We start from the raw sequence: 19,962 nt of genomic DNA on the forward strand, positions 1-19,962 counted from the left end.
GTTTTGCGACTGCACTTGAAGAAACTTTAAAAGTTCTTGAATCTTTTTCCGCATTGACATGTCTTAAAGTAATGATGGACTGTTGTTTCTCTTTGCTTATTTGAGCTGTTCTTGCCATCATATGGACTTGGTCTTTTAGGGATATCTTCTGTTTACCACCCCTACCTTGTCACAACACAACTGATTGGCTCAAACGCATTAAGAAGAAAATAAATTCCACAAATTAACTTTTAACAAAGGCACACCTGTTAATTGAATTGTATTCCATGTGACTACCTCATGAAGCTGGTTGAGAGAATGCCAAGAGTGTGCAAAGCTGTCATCAAGGCAAAGGGAGGCTACTTTGAAGAATCTCAAATTTAACTTATCGTTTGATTTGCTTTAACACTTTTTTGGTTAGTACATGATTCCATATGTGTTATTTCATAGTGTTGATGTCTTCACTATTATGTAGAAAATAGTAAAAAATAAAGAAAAACTCTTAAATGAGTCGGTGTGTCCAAACTTTTGAATGGTACTTTATATATTTACAAAGAAATATATGGGGATTGGAAATGATGCAGACAATTAAATTGATGGAAGCTACAATTTATCTGCAATATTAAAGCTGATCTACCCCCTAAAATAATTAACTATACAAGTACATACACAGGAAGGATTTAAATAACTGTAATGATACACATAACAATATTTGAGGTTTCTCCATTTAAAATAACGGCAATGTTATTCTATGCAATAAGCACCATTAAAATAAATGGAAATGTCAGGTTTGAACGTCCTCGAGATCTAAGCAGCAGCAACCAGGCATAAAGTGAGAGAGAGGGTCCGAAAGTAATGGGGGAACTGGAGTATTCATCATCATACTACACAGAGCGGGCCTCTCTCTACCGTCGCCTTCCTTCCATACACGCAAACAGAAATGCAGATGGATTTTAAAGTCAGCTGGGCCACTCAAATAAGTGTATCATTAAAACGGCGCACCGCAGAGCAATGAAATTTGGTACACGTTCTAATGAGTCCGCGGGGAGATGGTTCTCATGTACACAGATAGAATTTCCAGAGAAGGCCATTATCAGAGGAAGCCAGCCGATATGACCATTTCCCAGGCAGCGTAGCAGAGCCATGATAAACACTGAACCATGCCTTAATTAAGCAGTGAAGCACGGTCCCTGTGTCTGCTATCACTACTGTCCATAAGTAATGTCAGTAGGCTCCCTGAGGGAAAGGGGGATACCTAGTCACTTGCACAACTGAATGCATTTAACCCACACCTTCTGAATCAGAGAGGTGTGGGGGGCTGTCTTAATCAACGTCCAGGGGAGCAGTTGTTGTTGGGGGTTCATTTCCTGGCAGAACGTTAGATTTTTCACCTTTGCCGGCTCTGGGATATAAACCAGCAAACTTTGGGTTACTGGCCCAACGCTCTTAACCACTAGGCTACCTGCCTAGGTCCCCTCCTGTACGTGTACCAAGTTTCACTGGTGCAAGTTGGAAAAAAGCTCATCGGCAGAACAGTGTCTACAGTTGACCCAGTAACTTTACTAGAGGTCCTGTATATACTGGCTTGTCACAATTATGGGGACAGCTGGAAACCTCGCTGCCAGGCGCCAGATGAAAAACAGGGAAGGTGTACATCAGACCCATACATTATCTTATATAAGAATACTTATAATCCACAGAGAATATCATCATAGATCAAAAGAGTGTTGCCAATCTTTTCTTTCTGTCAACTCAGCAATCTCCTGTTCTGTCGGCTGCTGCTTTCTCTGCTGTACTGTGGAAGCTCTGTCATTTGTGCAGCGCAGGAAGAGAAATCCACATCAGGTGGCTTACGTTTTATTAGACGACTGCCGACCAGGTAAGGAGGACACAGAGACATCGGCTTTCTTCTGCATCTTCTCCTGTGCCTCGGCAAACTTTTCACTCACTGCATTCTTTTTCGATTTCTTGTCATCTGCTTCACTAAAAAAAATGAAATAAAATAAAAAGGCACACATCATTACCCATTTGTCTGTTTTTAAATAGTTATTTATCGTAACATAACATCCTCATCATCTAAGGCATTGAGGGAGATTTTAGGCTTTCTTAGCCGTTGAAAGGCACTTTTATCTGGAGCCAGTTGCCTCTTAAAAATGGGGACACTTATCACAAGGTGCAGCTGCAAATACTCAAACCCCTGCTAGATCTATTTATCAATCAAAGAACATATGCGATAGATCATTTCTGTGAATTTATCCTCCCGCGCCCAAGTTTTCGGTCTATAATTGAGCTGAGGGGTTCAACACAGTGAACACATCCATTAGCTGGGATCGTCCAGATAATCAGGCATATTTGTGCCCTCCCTTAAATGTATAAGCCATATAAAACCATATCTTTATAATGTGTGACTGCTGGCATGTGGAGAAGACACAATGAGACAAACGCAGCCATCGGAGTGCTCGACTCCAGCATCACCCCCTTCTTACTTAAAAGCTTCAAATCTATTGGAGCAGAAAGTTCCCGCCACGCATATCACATGCATTGCAATATTTCAAGGACATTGTATATCAGGGTGGAATTATCACGTACTCATAGGGAGACGCGAGACCGAGGTTCTTCCATTTCAAAGATGGTTCTAATTTCTTTTTGCCGCCTGGCTTGTTTTGCACAAGCTGTTGTCTCGCCTTCTCATGCACATTCTTTTCCTGATGCTCGTAAGACCTCTGGGGTTGGCCTTGTTCCTCTGCATCAACCAATTCCACATGTTGGACCTTTTGTGTTGGAGGTTCTTCTTGAACGGCAAAATCCTGTTGAGGGGGAAAAAAAGACATGAGGAAATAGGACCTCTCTTAATTTGCACCAAAATGCTAGCAGTGAAATATACAATAAATTTGGGTCGTAAAATTATATGGACTTGGGTCGCTAAAAAGGTTCTTCCTTTGAATGATTGTTCTTTTCACAAAGTTTTCGGGCCTATTGTGATTCCTTTAAGTTATAAAGCATATTTTCCATTGTACATCTGATACGTTGCCTCTTTATTCATTTATTTGAGAGACATCACACACTGGTGTCTGAAAGGGTGTCGTTCAATTATTCTCAGCCCAAGAAGGACCCTATAAAAAACGAATCAGGGTTATAAGTCTGTATCTGGGACTGTTCATGATAAAAAAAAACATACTTTCTCATCATTCCAAGCAGCAGAATAACAATTCAGCCTTTATTACTGAGCGGAGGGAATAAAATGACACATTCCCAGTGCTTTACTACACAGAAGAGGTCCCCCTCTATTAATTGGCTGAACAATATCAAACGTTTATTGTTTCTTTACATTCCTCACGCTAAAACCTTGCAGTTTGGCATGGAGAAAGTAGAGCCTTTGTGTCACTGTTATTCAAAGATGATTTTTAAAGTTTCTGAAGGTCTTTTTACCCAACTTTACAACCTAACATAAGAATGCCAACAAGACACACATGAATGGATTGCAGGCAGGGAACGTTTTATAATCACAGACACCTGCTAGGCAGAAAATTGTTCGCCTCAGACTGCCATTGCTCCCAATGAGCTCATTTTTGATTTGTGATTTTCAGAAGTAAAAGGGGAAAAATAATTAACATGGAATACTACGGCTGTGTTCGTACGTTCGGCCCAACCACGCTCAGCCACTTTTCAAAAGGCTTGTGTGTCTTAGAACCCAGAGTGACCTTCCAGCTACTGCAGGCCAATTCAGTCCACCGTGGCTGCATTTCAGGTGTCCAACCTTACCTCTTTTTACGATACCTGAAATGGACAAACTCCATATGCTAAGACCGAAGGAAACATTCCAAAGTCTATGGCACACGACAGCAGCGCACACAGCACAGGGACGGGCTCTGTCAGAGCAGTTAGAGGGCCAACAAACAAGTGCACAGACACTTTAAGCAAGTCTGACGCCTGCCTGCCTGCAACTCTCCTCAGACTTCTCTTTTTTTTTTTACTACAGCTGACTTCCAAATCATTGGAACAATTATTATTTTTGTGCCACGTTCCAAGCCCTCACTGAGACACCTGAGACTCCAAATATTTACACATGTTATGGACTTGTATCAATAATGACTTGCTCCACACAGTGATGGAAAATCAGAAGAGGTGCAACAAATGTGTAGCTGTCAGCTAATGGGTAGCTGTCAGCTAATGTGTAGCTGTCAGCTAATGGGTAGCTGTCAGCTAATGGGTAGCTGTCAGCTAATGGGTAGCTGTCAGCTAATGTGTAGCTGTCAGCTAATGTGTAGCTGTCAGCTAATGGGTAGCTGTCAGCTAATGGGTAGCTGTCAGCTAATGTGTAGCTGTCAGCTAATGGGTAGCTGTCAGCTAATGGGTAGCTGTCAGCTAATGTGTAGCTGTCAGCTAATGTGTAGCTGTCAGCTAATGGGTAGCTGTCAGCTAATGGGTAGCTGTCAGCTAATGTGTAGCTGTCAGCTAATGTGTAGCTGTCAGCTAATATGTAGCTATCAGCTAATGTGTAGCTGTCAGCTAATGGGTAGCTGTCAGTGGCGGAGCTCCGCGAGACTCTGTGTGGAGAGTGAACATGACAGCAGAGATAAATAGATTTCGGGACATTTGAATTGCATTTTTGCATGTGATCGCGCATGCATAACACAGACACCATGTTCAATTTCTAATCACGTTGTAATTTTCAGAACGAGTCAGTCCAACACTCGTTCTGTCAGTCCAACACACCAAGGAAGGGAGTAGCATTATGCGGTACACTTCCCAGGTGCTGCACTCTTCTCCTCTGGCTGCCTCTTGCTTATTTGATTGAGAATGTCTGATCTAATAAAACTATGAAAAACAATCTGCTTCCGCGACGCTGGGAACGAGTAGATCATGTTCAGAGATTGGTGTTGTTATCTTTGGCTATCACCCTGCCAGGCTTCATGTTGACTTGGATCACAACCATTTTGGGCTCTTGGTGATACAATCAGAGAGCAGGTCCCAGCCAGAGCGGTTTCAGACATACATTTTTTTTGTCCTCAAGATTGAATGCAATTACTTTTTTGCTGTATGTCTGAACAAGTTACAGATATTCCACCAATCAATACAAAAGGCTTTTTTATCTGCAATCAGCATTCAACTGAGTCAAGCTGACCCTTTCTCATACAAGAAGTGTGCTTAAGTATTGCAGAGGGAAAATCCTTTGGTGGGGTGTAAAAAGGCCAGAAAGACATTGCCTGATTTGAGTGCAAAACACTCCCTTTATATCACCTCACCGTCACAATTCAATGTTTTTCTACATAACTGTAGCAACTTCAAAGGGCAAAAGGAAGTAGGCAGAGATATCCTGTGACTTGATTTGTATCTATGCTACCTCATTTACAGTAGTGTTTTACGGCCTACTGTCCAACATCCTCAGACCGACAGGTTCAACCTCATGGCATCACTCCTCACAGACACCGGGCTCATAAAACATTAAAGCCTGGATGGCCATTTTACACAGCACAGCACAGCGGCCTGGCACTGCTCATTGGGGTTTATACTGCCTCACTTACCCGCCACTTAACCTAACCTGTCTCTCTGTGGCACTAAGTCACACTGACTGGCCAAGCACAATTCAATTGAAAGTAATGAGGCGGCTCTTTCTCCTTGATAATATCGTTATTTCCAAATGGGGAAAACAATGGTTGTTATAGGCCACTGTAGTAACATGATGTAAATGTCTCGGGAACGACCATGGATTATGGAGGAGGGGCTATTATGGCAGATCGTACTTCAGACAACTCTTGTATGTCAAACAAGACATTTCCTTTGTCTTAAGCGATTGTCCATAAAGCAAGCACGGACTTACCAGTTCCTGAAATTGAGTGGGAAAAGACTAAATATATTCTTGTCTGCCAGGCTTTACATTTGCAAACTACAATATATTAGTGTGACAACATCCCACTGGTTGAGTTGTCAAGTAATGTGAATTCAACGTGAAATCAACAAAACATTTCACCATGTCATTGGATTGAGGTCAAAATTTGGGTGGGGAGAAAAAGACTAAATTCTCTTACGTTGGTGATTTTTTTGCAAATCCAATTAGTTTTCCACATTGATTCAACGTCCTCACATAGAATTGTTGTTGTTGAAGTGACATGGAAACAACGTTGATTCAACCAGTGGGCTCCTCATTTTAAAGAGCAAGATTTACAGAAAGGGGTAAAAGGATATCAGTTTTAATCACATTTCCGTTCCAATAGCTCAAGGACAGAATTATCGTGAATATAAACCAGCCCAGGAGAAACCAGCAAGAGCAACAATGACCATAGTCTTTGCTAACAGAAATGAACGATTTAAAGTGGGAAAACACTATTATTTGTTTAGCTAGACTACTTTGTTGTAACTACTCATAAGACAGTCCAAATAGACACGAGGAAACTAATAAATACTCAATATACTTGTTGAATCAATTAAATAAAACATTGTGTCCTTTCCTAGAACATAAATAAATGTACAAAGTTTCTCCGTAAATATTTGGCCCCTGTAACTGTATAGCTAGCATGCCTGTAAATTATACAGCATTTTCCAACAGTACATTATCGAGTCACTCGTGACAAAAAAATATGTCCAGATATTCAGATGATAAACACATTTTTTCCCACCACAGCTTGAAGTCATTATTGGGGTGATTTGTTAATTCATCAAATCACTTAAGCAGGAAACAGCACTACTGAATGAATCACTGGCATTTCAGGGCAACACATGACTCTGTCTGTGTGAGTAACTGGACTGTTTTTGTGTGTGTTTTTTTTACATTCTTTTCAACTGGTGTGATTTGGAAAGTAAGGTTAGGTAGTGCTGCAATAGCTTCAGAGAGTTCTCACTGTGCACCGTGACAACCAGACACTAGCTCACCGGGGAGGACAAGCGCAGACACTAATTCACAATCCTAAACGCACTCTACTATGCATTACATTACGTCATCTATGATCAGTTCGAATGCATACTGCTTCGTGGGGTTATCGGCAGAGCAAATATTTACTCGGAGAAAACCCGCAACCTGCTTCACGTGAAACCCTACCTGTTTATTTATGTTCTCTGCAAAATGGGGAGACTTGCTTTTCAGAAGGGTTACCAGGTCTCTGTAGACATCGCTTGTTCTGTCATAGGCATTTTCCTCACCCTCCTGCCTTATGCCCTGTGAAGACCAAGATGACATTTTATGTATCAGATCAATACTACTAATACATCATACCATGAGGCTATTCACTGTTACTGGCAGAGACCCCTAGAGACTAACTATAGGCTCAGTTGGATATCTGTCAGAACAACTGAGGTTAGAGAGGGTCAAAGTATCAAAACGCAGCTTCACAGGCTGGAATTCAAAACCAGTGTGCACCGCCTGCACCCACATTATGTTCAACTGTAATCTTTTAGGTGTCATTTTTGTAAATATGCCATCAATGTCATACATGTTGGAACACGGGTTTCAGTGTCCTGAATTGAACCATTTCCAGGTGAGCAGACGGGGAGACAGGAAATGTACTTTCTCGGGCAATCAGGCAGTGACGGAGAGAGTGAAAGACGCTGAGGCATGTCAAATGTTTCCTTATGATTAATTGCAGACACGTTAAGGTCAATGGGGTGGTTGTAAATGTTTAACAACACAGAGCAAACTTGGAATTCGACCATACAGCTAACGCTACTTCAGTACATAAATCGCAAAACTTTTCAGTGACACTTACCTAATGTTTTGGAAACTTTACGGGCTATCATTAACAGAAACGTTCTATATCATGAACATTTAGATTAAGATTATTTTTAACTTGCCGTGCTTGTTCATAACAATTGGCAAACATTCTGTGCTAAAATATCTTGACTATTAATTGACCGATGCCTAAAGCATTTATGACAAAACACATCCTGTAGACTAAAAATAATATCTAATGCGGAGAATGGAATACTGTTGACTGAAATTCAGTTTATGTAAACTGAAACGAGAGGAGAAAATAGAGAGCGTTTCTTGATGCAGGATTTCTGTTTGACAGTTTAGACATAATCCACAACTAATTTGCTTCTCAGTCTACTATTCAGTGACACTAATCTATCTCTAGCTATCTTACCCCGTTGAGAAAGACTCCAGCTGTGCTGCAGGTGATGTGCAGGGGCTGAGTGTCACACGGCTTTATCACTAGGTAGCAGATCTCACCATGCACCTGCCTCCAAGGAGGAGTTCGACAGCCATTGGTGAACTCATAATCTGCAGAAAAATAAGAAGAGCATACCAGAGCATGTCAGTTCAGTGTACAATGTACATGAAATCAATAGGATTTCACCATACAGTAGTAATGTCTCTATAGGGAATTAGGCCACATTGTGAGTTTTCCCTGAAGATACAGAACGTATGAGGGGATCGAGGATTAGAGGGAAAATACAGATCCAATACGGGTTCAAAGTGTGCAGCATCACAGGAGAAATCCTTGCTGTTCCCTGAGCCGCCAGCGAGGACGACGGATCAACTCAGAGAGAGCAGTACAGGGCCTGGCATTCCAAATGGCACCCTATTCCATATTTAGTGCACTACCTTTGACCAGGGCCCATAGGGCTCAGGTCAAAATGAGTGCACTATATAGGGAACAGGGTGCCATTTGGGACGCAGTACAGGTCTGAAGACAGAAGACCAGGTTATTTAGAGCTCGCTGTGATTTCACTCCCTGATAAATCATCCTCTGAAAACAGCTCCCCGCAGAGCATCGTGACACACATACCACCTTATTTTAATGTGCTCGATATGACAGGTTGGAGACTATTTGCATAGAAGTTTTTTTTCAAAAGACTGCATTTATCACTGGGGTGGTGCATTTTCCACTGAACGGTTAATTGTTATGTCATCGCAAATGTGCCGCGCCGCCTGAGGCAAGTGAAACAATTGATTGTCTCAGTACATCTGACATGTATAATGACTAACATGTTTTTCAGGGTTGAACACAGATATTTTGTATATCCCAGTATTACCCTCTAATAGCAAAAGAAAGAAAATGGGAAAGATAACTCAAACCTGATGTGTATTGAACAGACGTCAACACCCTTTTCTCCCCTTCACTGCAGAAGCTTTTCAGCAGCTCAACATCATTCTTCACTGCGGCAGGACTGAGCCTAACCTCCCTGTACAAAAAAAAACAAAAACAAATACAGACAATTCATCTTGGGCCCATTTGTGGTTGTTCTGTCTGGTAAGAAACTGTTTTTTAATCAGTGAAACCCATATGTTTGGACTTGTCTGAAGTGGGAGTGGGAGTGGGAGTGTGAATTAAGATAGATTGATTTGTTATTGATAGAGATTGCAGACAGAGTGAGGAGGAGGAAGGAAAGGCACCCACTGGGAGATCTGCTTGAGGGAGTTGCTGAGGAGCTGAGTGTCCAGCTGCTGCAGTAGGATGATCAGCTTCACTTTGATCTCAGTCTCCTTGGCCTGGTCCCCCTCCTTTACCTCCTCCAGGAGACGCAGCACAGAGCTGTCCTCCCCCTCCACTGTGGCGAAGCTAGGTCCCAGCATCTTCGCAACAGGGTCTCTGTTGGCTACAAATTACAGTAAAAATGGTTAGGTCCATACATTTTTTTTTCATGTTTATTTTGCCAGATTGTCCCATTGAGGTCAAACGATGTAGGCCTATTTTAAGAACGTCCAAGCCTAGGGTATTATAGACATACAGTAGATTAATGTTTTCTTTTCTCAAACTAACATAGCTATTAGCAAGTACCACATTATGGCTTGGAGGGTACAGTACATATGACTGAAGAATTGCAAACATAATCTGATGCCAGTTTCTAATTGGATGAAAGCAGACGATAACAAGAAGGACAAACAAATGATGCCTGTGGCTTATGGGAAGTATGCAGCTTTGACTATTTAGGATGCAAATGGGATGCAAAGTCTCATTCTGTGGTTGACATGGTTTACCTTCCAGGCAAGCTCGGACCTCCTTGAGCTTCTTATCTGTTGCCAGCTGCACTATTTTGGACAGCTGACTGAAGCTGTGCACAGAAATGCTCGGAGGGGTGAGCTGCAACATAGGATGCCCATCCCTGTCTGTTTCCTGTGACTTTACAGCCGGGCCACTTTAAATAGAGAAACACACATATTTTTAAGCATAAACTGGTCAACAAGCACACCGTTTTCCTTCTCTATCTAGGCCTAGATACTTTTTCCATACTGTGTCTATGCTAATGTCATAAATATGCTTTTCGGAAGGAAAGGGGAATGTTCTCAGAATTAACAAATGCGCACTTTTGTTATCAGTGAAATCTACAGTAAATGCACCTGTTTGGTTTCCCTTAGAGAAAAAACACGTGTTCCACATGTGATTGCATATGATCACGTGATCTTAGTTGAAGTTAATGTGATAACATGTAAAAAGCAACATGCACAGAAAATTGGCCAGTTTGACCAAGACTTGATTTTTCCATGTAACATTTCTAGTGTTGAGTCAGGTGTTAACTCTGTAAGTGTGAAATTAACACTCATTGGTGTAAAAGAACCCCAGTGTTGGTGATAATAAGAAGTGTTAAACCAAAACCACGGCCATCATTATCTTATTTCCCAGCATGCTCTATTGCAGGTTGATTATTAGAATTTTGTTTCAATATCTATATTTTTGCATGTATATTGATTGATTAATTAATCTTATGCTACTCAAATATAAATAACATACATTTTCCTAAACTAATCCAATCTGTTACTTGGATTTATTGCACCCGTTACTGAAATGGTTCTTCCAGTTTCTCTGTTTAAGTTAGTCTCATAGATAAAAAATCATTTTAAAAAGTCTAATATTGAGCTGACAGACAGGATAGAGGTGGTGGAGTGGCCATTTTTATAAAACATATTTTCTTTGGCTCTTTACTGAAATCCATGTCTCTTGCTAAAGAAATGACCATAATAACGAGCTACTATCTTTAAGACTTTGTCCTGGGAAAAATGTATCCATAACTGTTAAAGGGATCTATCGTCCTCCTTCGGCTAACCTTAGTTAACTAGTTTGTTGTCTTCCTTTACTAATTCAAAAGTTATTATCCTGGGTAACGTAAATTATGATTGGGAAATAGAGGCTTCGGACAATCTAAAAGACATGTGTAATGATCTAAACCTAACCCAGCTGGTGACTAAGCCTAATCTGATTATTATGTAACACCTCACATTGTTATCAGGAAATATTCCAAAAGTATGGAAATCAGCTCTTGTGCTGCCACTTCATAAAGTTAGTGATCTTCATCGTCACCCCATTTTAAGGCTTCCTTGTCTGGCTAAGATTCTTGAATCCTTGGTAAATGTACAACTTTGCTCTTTTTTATCTGAGAAATGTATGTAAAATGTAAAGCAATCAGGGTTTAGGCCTGAGCATAGAACTAGTACAGCAACCACTTCAGTTGTTCATGGTCTTGTCAATGCTTTAGACACCTAAATGACATGTGCTGCTTTGTTTGTGGACCTGTCAAAAGCTTTTGATACTGTTGATCATGCTATTTTATTGAATAAGTTGTCCTCGATAGGCCTGAGCTCTAACGCTTGTGAATAGTTTAATGATTATCTTAGTGACAGAGCTCAGGCCATCGTGATTGATGGGGTTATGTCTGCATTTCTTGATGTACATAAAGGTGTACCACAGGGGTCGATTTTGGGACCTGTTCTCGTCACTATTTAAATAAACACCATTAATCAATCTGTAACCAATTGTAAACTTCATCTACAGTGCCTTGATAATGTATTTACCCCCTTTTCTGATTTTCTCTATTTTTGCATATTTGTTATACTAAGTGTTATCAGATCTTCAACCAAAACATAATATTAGATAAATGGACTCTAACAAAACAAATTGATACTTCTTTATCTAATTAACAAAGTTATGCAACACCCAATTCCCCTGTGTGAAAAAGTAATTGCCCCCTTACACTCAATAACTGGTTGTGACACCTTTAGCTGAAATGACTGCAACCAAACACTTCCTGTAGTTGTTGATCAGTCTCTCACATCGCTGTGGAGGAATTTTGGCCCACTCTTGCATGCAGAACTGCTTTTTTCAAGTCCTGCCACAACATCTCAATTGGGATTAGGTCTGGACTTTGACTAGGGCATTTCAAAACTTCAAATGTATTGCTTTTTAACCATTTTCATGTAGACTTCATTGTGTGTTTTGGATCATTGTCTTGCTGCATGACCCAAATTAGCTTCAGTTTCAGCTCATGAACAGATGGCCTGACTTTCTCCTGTAGCATTCTCTGATGCAGAGTAGAATCCATGATTCCTTCTATTAAGGCAAGTCGTCCAGTTCCTGAGGCAGCAAAGCATCCACAAACCATCACACTACCACCACCATGCTTGACCATTGGTATGAGGTTCTTACTGTGGAATGCAGGGTTTGGTTTTTGCCAGACATAATGGGACCCATCTCATCCAAAAAGTTGACTCAAGTTTGTCAAAAAGCACCTGGATGATCATCAAAACTCTTGGAAAAATGTTCTATGGACAGATGAGTCAAAAGTATAACTTTTTGGATGACATGGGTCCAATATATATTTGTGTATAATGTGCATATTCACAAGTGCATTCTGAAAGTATTCAGATATCTTGACTTTTTCCACATTTTGTTACATAACAGCCTTATTCTAAAATGGATTAATCCCCCCCCCCCCATCAATCTACACACAATACCCCATAATGGCAAAAACAGATTTTTAGATTTTTTGCAAATTTGTTTTAAAAAATAAAATAAAAATGTAATATCACATTTACATAAGTATTCAGTCCCTTTACTTAGTACTTTGTTGAAGCCTCTTTGGTAGCGATTACAGCCTCAAGTCTTTTTGAGTATGACGCTACAAGCTTGGCAAATCTGTATTTGGGGAGTTTCCCCCATTCTTCTCTGCAGATCCTCTCAGATCCTCTCTCTGTCAGGTTATATGGGGAGCGTCGCTGCACAGCCTATTTTCAGGTCTCTCCAGAGATGTTCCATCGGTTTCAAGTCCAGGCTCTGGCTGGGCTACTCAAGGACACTCAGAGACTTGTCCCGAAGCCACTCCTGCATTGTCTTGGCTGTGTGCTTAGGGTCGTTGTTCTGTCGGAAGGTGAACCTTCGCCCCAGAATGAGGTACTTACTTACTGACTTTATTGTCCCCATGGGGAAATTTTTGTTGCAGTGTCATGTACACATTTAAAGTGGTGTTTAAATACAAAACAAGATTGACAACACAACTATCATAACAGTTACACACCAATAAAAATAATCATAGAAAAGACTATCCTGCTGGCCTTACTGGGTCAATGGGAACATTCGCCTGAGATATTTAGGAGGGATATCATACCTGGCACAAATGATTGTCTCGTTCTGTTTTTCCTGCTGAGGGGTGCCCTATACCTGCACCCAGAGGGGAGTAATTCAAAGTCCAGGTACAGGGGGTGGCTTGGGTCTAAAATGATTTTGTGAGCCTTACGGAGGGCCCTGACCTTAAAGATCTCATCCAGGCCTGTCTGTTTGACTCCAAGTACCTTGCTTGCTGTGGTAATAATCCTTCTCAGCATGTTTCTCTGGCTGACAGTGGCATTGCCAAACCAACAAACAATACAAAAAGTTCAAATACTCTCAATAAAGGATTTGTAAAACAGAGTCAGTATAGTACAGTCTATATTAAAAGATCCCAACTTGTTTAGAGAGTACAGTCTCTGTTGGCTCTTTCTGTAGATCAGGTCTGTACATTTACTCCACTGAAGCTTATTGTTCAAAAGGACACCCATATATTTCTATTCCTCTACAATTTATATATTCTGACCTCTGATAGATGTTGCAGAGGTTGGTGTTGTACACTTCCTGAAGTCTATATTCTGACCTCTGATAGATGTTGCAGAGGTTGGTGTTGTACGCTTCCTGAAGTCTATGCACATCTCTTTGGTCTTGTTGGTATTGAGGACCAAGTGTGATTCCTCACACCACTCTACAAAGTCATCTAGGACCGGGCCATGATGTTCCTCATCATCATGCAACAGGCTGATCAAGGCAGTGTCATCAGTGAACTTAACGAAGTGTCTGTCAGTATGGGAACTAGTACAACTATTAGTGTACAAGATGTACAGAAGTGGGGACAAAACACATCCCCGAGGAGAGCCTGTGTTGGTATTACGTATATCCTATTTTGACACGCTGTGAGCATTGGCTCAGGAAGTCCAACAGCCACAAAACCAGCCCCCCGTCTAAGAAGAAGTCCTGAATGAGTCTCTGTGCCAGAATGTAAGGCTGGATTGTGTTGAAAGCAGAAGAAAAGTCAACAAACAGAACCCTGACATGTGATTTGGCACCCTCTAGATGTCTATAGACCATGTTAAGGAGGGTAAGAATGGCATCATCAACTCCTCTGCTAGGCTGATAGGCAAACTGAAATGAGCACTCTGGAGAAGGTTTTCATCAAGGATCTCTCTGTACTTTGCTCCGTTCATCTTTCCCTCGATCCTGACTAGTCTCCCAGTTCCTGCTGCTGAAAAACATCCGCACAACAGGATGCTGACACCACCATGCTTCACCGTAGGGATGGTGCCAGGTTTCCTCCAGACATGACACTTGGCATTCAGGCCAAAGAGTTCAATCTTGGTTTCATCAAACCAGATAATCTTGGTTTCATCAAACCAGATAATCTTGTTTCTCATGGTTTGAGTCCTTTAGGTGCCCTTTGGCAAACTCCAAGTGGGCTGTCATGTGCCTTTTATTAAGGAGTGGCTTCCATCTGGCCACTCTACCATAAAGGCCTGATTGCTGGAATGCTGCAGAGATGGTTGTCCTTCTGAGAGATTCTCCTATCTTCACAGAGGAACTCAGAGTGACCATTGGGTTCTTGGTCACCTCCCTGACCAAGGCCTTTCTGTTCCGGATTTCTCAGTTTGGCCGGGCTGCCAGCTCTAGGAAGGGTCTTGGTGGTTCCAAACTTCTTCCATTTAAGAATGATGGAGGCCACTGTGTTCTTGGGGACCTTCAATGCTGCAGACATGTTTTGGTACCCTTCCCCAGATCTGTGCTTCGACACAATCCTATCTGAGAGCTCTACGGTCAATTCCTTCGACCTCATGTCTTGGTGTTTGCTCTGACATGCACTGTCACCTGTTGCACCTTATGTAGACAAGGTGTGGACATGGACTCCAATCAAATCGTAGAAACATCTCAAGGATGATCAATCGAAACCGGATGCACCTGAGCTCAAGTTCAAGTCTCATAGCAAAAGGTCTGAAAACTTATAAAAAACAGAAATACCTTATTTACCTTTGTAATACATTTGCCAAAAGTTCTAGAAACCTGTTTTCGCTTTGTCATTATGGGGTATCGTGTGTAGATTGATGAAGAAAAATACTAATTTAATCCATTTTAGAATAAGGCTGTAACATAACAAAATGTGGAAAAAGTCAAGGGGTCTGAATACTTTCCGAATGCACTGTATGTTGTATCATACAGGGCTCATTTGAAAAAAAAGAGATTTGAGTCTCGATATGTCTTCACTGTTAAAATAAAGCTTAAATCAAAAAGATATATGTACACTGCACAAAAAAATAAAGGGAACACTAAAATAACACATCCTAGATCTGAATGAATGAAATATTCTTATTAAATACTTTTTTTTTTACATAGTTGAATGTGCTGACAACAAAATCACACAAAAATTATCAATGGAAATCAAATTTATCAACCCATGGAGGTCTGGATTTGGAGTCACACTCAAAATTAAAGTGGAAAACCACACTACAGGCTGATCCAACTTTGATGCAATGTCCTTAAAACAAGTAAAAATTAGGATCAGTAGTGTGTGTGGCCTCCACGTGCCTGTATGACCTCCCTACAACGCCTGGGCATGCTCCTGATGAGGTGGCGGATGGTCTCCTGAGGGATCTCCTCCCAGAGGACTAAAGTATCCGCCAACTCCTGGACAGTCTGTGGTGCAACGAGTCTGTTGGTGGATGGAGCGAGACATGATGTCCCAGATGTGCTCAATTGGATTCAGGTCTGGGGAACGGGCGAGCCAGTCCATAGCATCAATGCCTTCCTCTTGCAGGAACTGCTGACACACTCCAGCCACATGAGGTCTAGTATTGTCTTGCATTAGGAAGAACCCAGGGCCAATCGCACCAGCATATGGTCTCACAAGGGGTCTGAGGATCTCATCTCGGTACCTAATGGCAGTTAGGCTACCTTTGGCGAGCACATGGAGGGCTGTGCGGCCCCCCAAAGAAATGCCACCCCACACCATGACTGACCCACCACCAAACCGGTCATGCTGGAGGATGTTGCAGGCAGCAGAACGTTCTCCACAGCGTCTCCAGAATGTCACGTCTGTCACATGTGCTCAGTGTGAACCTGCTTTCATCTGTGAAGAGCACAGGGCGCCAGTGGCGAATTTGCCAATCTTGGTGTTCTCTGGCAAATGCCAAACGTCCTGCACTGTGTTGGGCTGTAAGCACAACCCCCACCTGTGGACGTCGGGCCCTCATACCACCCTCATGGAGTCTGTTTCTGACCGTTTGAGCAGACACATGCACATTTGTGGCCTGCTGGAGGTCATTTTGCAGGGCTCTGGCAGTGCTCCTCCTGTTCCTCCTTGCACAAAGGCGGAGGTAGCGGTCCTGCTGCTGGGTTCTTGCCCTCCTACGGCCTCCTCCATGTCTCCTGATGTACTGGCCTGTCTCCTGGTAGCGCCTCCATGCTCTGGACACTACGCTGACAGACACAGCAAACCTTCTTGCCACAGCTCGCATTGATGTGCCATCCTGGATGAGCTGCACTACCTGAGCCACTTGTGTGGGTTGTAGACTCCGTCTCATGCTACCACTAGAGTGAAAGCACCGCCAGCATTCAAAAGTGACCAAAACATCAGCTAGGAAGCATAGGAACTGAGAAGTGGTCTGTGGTTACCACCTGCAGAACCACTCCTTTATTGGGGGTGTCTTGCTAATTGCCTATAATTTCCACCTGTTGTCTATTCCATTTGCACAACAGCATGTGAAATTTATTGTCAATCAGTGTTGCTTCCTAAGTGGACAGTTTGATTTCCCAGAAGTGTGATTGACTTGGAGTTATATTGTGTTGTTTAAGTGTTCCCTTTATTTTTTTGAGCAGTGTATATATTTTTCTTCCCAACCCAACAGTCATTCTGAATGCAGGTTGGAAGTGAATAAATGGATTTCCCCATTGTTGCTGGATTCCAATAGGAATTACTCATCACTTTGCAAGACAGCATTAAATGACTTGCAGGCCAGATATGACCTGTAAACAATGAGTTTCAGGCCACTGTATTAGGGTAAATCTAGTCCCTCAAAATAAGGCCGTATGAAATATGTGTTGTATTGTCTTCAACAATTACATTTTAATGATAACATATTTGGTTAGGATCTCACTTGGTTAAGGCCACAGGACTGAAAATGGATGAATGCAACAACCATGTCTCTGTCACTAACAAATAGCCTACAGTCATTGGTGGTAATTCACTCAAAAGACACTCTGGGAAATATGGAAATAAAGTATTTTCAATAAGCAGTTTGTTAATTTAACAGAGGAAAGTGTGGACCCGTATAGACACTGGACTAGTGTTAAATATAACACTCTCAGTGTTGATTTAACACCGGACATTTTGCTGTGTGTGATAACATGAAACCATACACGTGAAAACATGATCGCATGTGAAATAAATGTGACAACATGGGAATGCAACATTTCAACAGTTTTTGCACGTGAAAATGCAATTCCACATGCGAGGTAGATTTTCACATGTGAAAATGCAAATTTGATTTTCAAGTGAAAGTGTTTTCACATGAAACTGCAAATTTCACATGTAAACAAACGCACATTTCACGTGAATCTGCAATTCACATGTGAGGTGAAAACATGGTATTCCCCTCATGTCAAAAATGTGGTGTTAACATTTGAACTTAAAATGTTACGCATGTGAACATCTGGTTTCACATGTGAACAACTGACGTGTCTCTATTTTATTTATATGTGAAAATGTTAACGCAAATGCAATTTTCACATACATTTTTTTCATAAGGGAATGATATGATATGGGGGTTTTAAAGTAAGTGGTACACTGCTGAAATAGAGTAAAAAAATGTAACATGATCACTTAGTTCTGACTTTTCAATATGACCCTACCTAGGATTTGAACTCACAACCTCTGGATTTGACTATTCTCTCATCATTGATTTAATTTACTTATTTCAGCAATTTGAGGATTTTCTGTATAGTCTGTTAGTGAGGCATATTAACATGTTTTAATGTTACCCCCTGATTCACTAAGATAAATATAATGGTTTTTCTTGAGTTTATATTTAAGCAGAGATTTACTTTACTTAAGTCCCAAGTGTAGAAAGACAGGTGAAATCAGTCATTGACACAGGCGTGGCGGCATAGCAGGAAGATCGGAATGCAATGAACCAAGAGGTTATGAGTTCAAATCCCAGGTGATGCCATGTTGAATAACAAGTATTGTACAAATAAAAATACACCATTGAATAATGTATGCCAAAATGTTTCAAATATGTAAGTTGAAAACACTATGTTAAAAGTACTGTTTGTGTGTGTATCCTAACAACTCATTTTTGTTCACAGGGCATCACCTGTGAAATCTCATGTGGAAAAAAATATGAATCCGCATTTGGAAGGTTATATCGTCACATGTGAAAATCCACATATGAAATATCATCACATGTGAAGTGTTCCAAAAACACATGGTTTCAGATGTGGAATTTCAGATCTGAAATCAAATTTCACTTGTGCAAAACGTGGAAAATTCACATGTGAAATCATGTTTTTTTCCCCTGCAAGGGTTACCATTTACCAACTGTAGAATAACAACTAATCACAGGCAGACAGCCAGGGAAAAAAATAACAGACTTTTCTGATGAAGTAGTCTAGATGTTTCCTGTCCTACTGAAGTTGAACAGAAAACAAATACATTCAAGAACATAAATATGAGTCCTGCTGCAGGGCTCAAAATACGTTTAGACTCCATGACAACATCCCCAGTCAGTAACATTACACCAAGCACACAGGCAGCACAGCTTGCCTCATGATTACCTTATGTCATACTCGGTTTTGAAATCAGAAGCCTCCAAAGAGGTAGTCCACTGCAACGGCTCCTTGAACACATGCTTGGCCTCCTGAGGGTGTCTGGAGCTGAACTGTTCCACAAACTCCAGGATCTCTTTCAGCAGAGACTCGTTGACTGGAGTGATCTCCAGTTTTCCAGTCCCAGAACTTGCTGTGGTCCATTGCGCTGCTCTGGTCAGCGCTACCCCCATGGTAGCTGCTGTGTGGGACTGGCAAAGTCCTGAAACGCTATGGTGGATTAATTGGTGACAATTACACTTTTAGCAACAAATGTCAACAAAATATTAAATCGCTAGCTACAGTTATAGTAGACTGGCAGATAAGACGGTATCGACCTAGCTAGCTATGTTAACAGCCGGTTATTGACTAATGTAACGTTAGCTAGCCAGCTGACCCCCGCGTTGTTTACATCCATCACATCCCAAACTTTTGAAAGGTGTTGAAGCTTTCATACACAAAAAAAACCGAATAAAATATTTTAGCTAAGTGTACAGTAAACATTTATCTTTTACATATGACAACTTACCAGCTATTTGAAATTGTCTTCTAGAGAACCCCGAGCTAGCTACCAATCAATGTTATCAGTTTAGTCGGTTTCCTTGGAAACAGACAAGCACCACTGCCTCAAGTTGCTAGGATACCTCTCAACAACGTAGCGGGAAACGTGTCAAAAATAACATTAGTCAGAAACGCAAAACTCCATTCCTTCCTGCCTGCAGCCTGCTGGTGTGATATTTGCTTTAGCACAGCGTGAGTCTGAGTATGCCTTCATAAGAAAAGTTCATTTTTTAATGTAGAGTGTCCCCAGAACCACACATGTGAGAGCTTCTTTAGAAACATCCTCTAGGATTGCTGTATGGTTTGGCACTGCAGTGTTACGCAGACAAACAATCTG

The 19,962-nt window shown here is 41.3% G+C and overlaps 1 protein-coding gene across 2 annotated transcripts in view; it reads right to left on the reverse strand.

Annotated features, from left to right (window-relative positions):
• odad2 (outer dynein arm docking complex subunit 2) overlaps nt 1-19,734 on the reverse strand; it is a 69,881-nt gene extending 50,147 nt beyond the window's left edge. The window contains exons 1-9 of one of the 2 annotated variants that reach the window (XM_024374734.2): nt 19,594-19,665; nt 19,035-19,295; nt 9,896-10,053; nt 9,315-9,513; nt 8,993-9,099; nt 8,058-8,194; nt 7,016-7,132; nt 2,569-2,786; nt 1,834-1,962 (exon numbers count right to left, since the gene is read on the reverse strand). In XM_024374734.2, coding sequence (XP_024230502.1) covers nt 1,834-1,962; nt 2,569-2,786; nt 7,016-7,132; nt 8,058-8,194; nt 8,993-9,099; nt 9,315-9,513; nt 9,896-10,053; nt 19,035-19,258 — 1,289 coding nt within the window. In that variant the 5' untranslated portion in view covers nt 19,259-19,295; nt 19,594-19,665. Of the gene's footprint in view, nt 1-1,833; nt 1,963-2,568; nt 2,787-7,015; nt 7,133-8,057; nt 8,195-8,992; nt 9,100-9,314; nt 9,514-9,895; nt 10,054-19,034; nt 19,296-19,593 lie in introns of both variants that reach the window. The other variant, XM_042299103.1, reaches the window with a different exon arrangement.
• Between the last annotated feature and the right edge of the window lie 228 nt (nt 19,735-19,962).

Source organism: Oncorhynchus tshawytscha, linkage group LG16 (assembly GCF_018296145.1).
Source record: "Oncorhynchus tshawytscha isolate Ot180627B linkage group LG16, Otsh_v2.0, whole genome shotgun sequence".
NCBI lineage: Eukaryota > Metazoa > Chordata > Actinopteri > Salmoniformes > Salmonidae > Oncorhynchus > Oncorhynchus tshawytscha.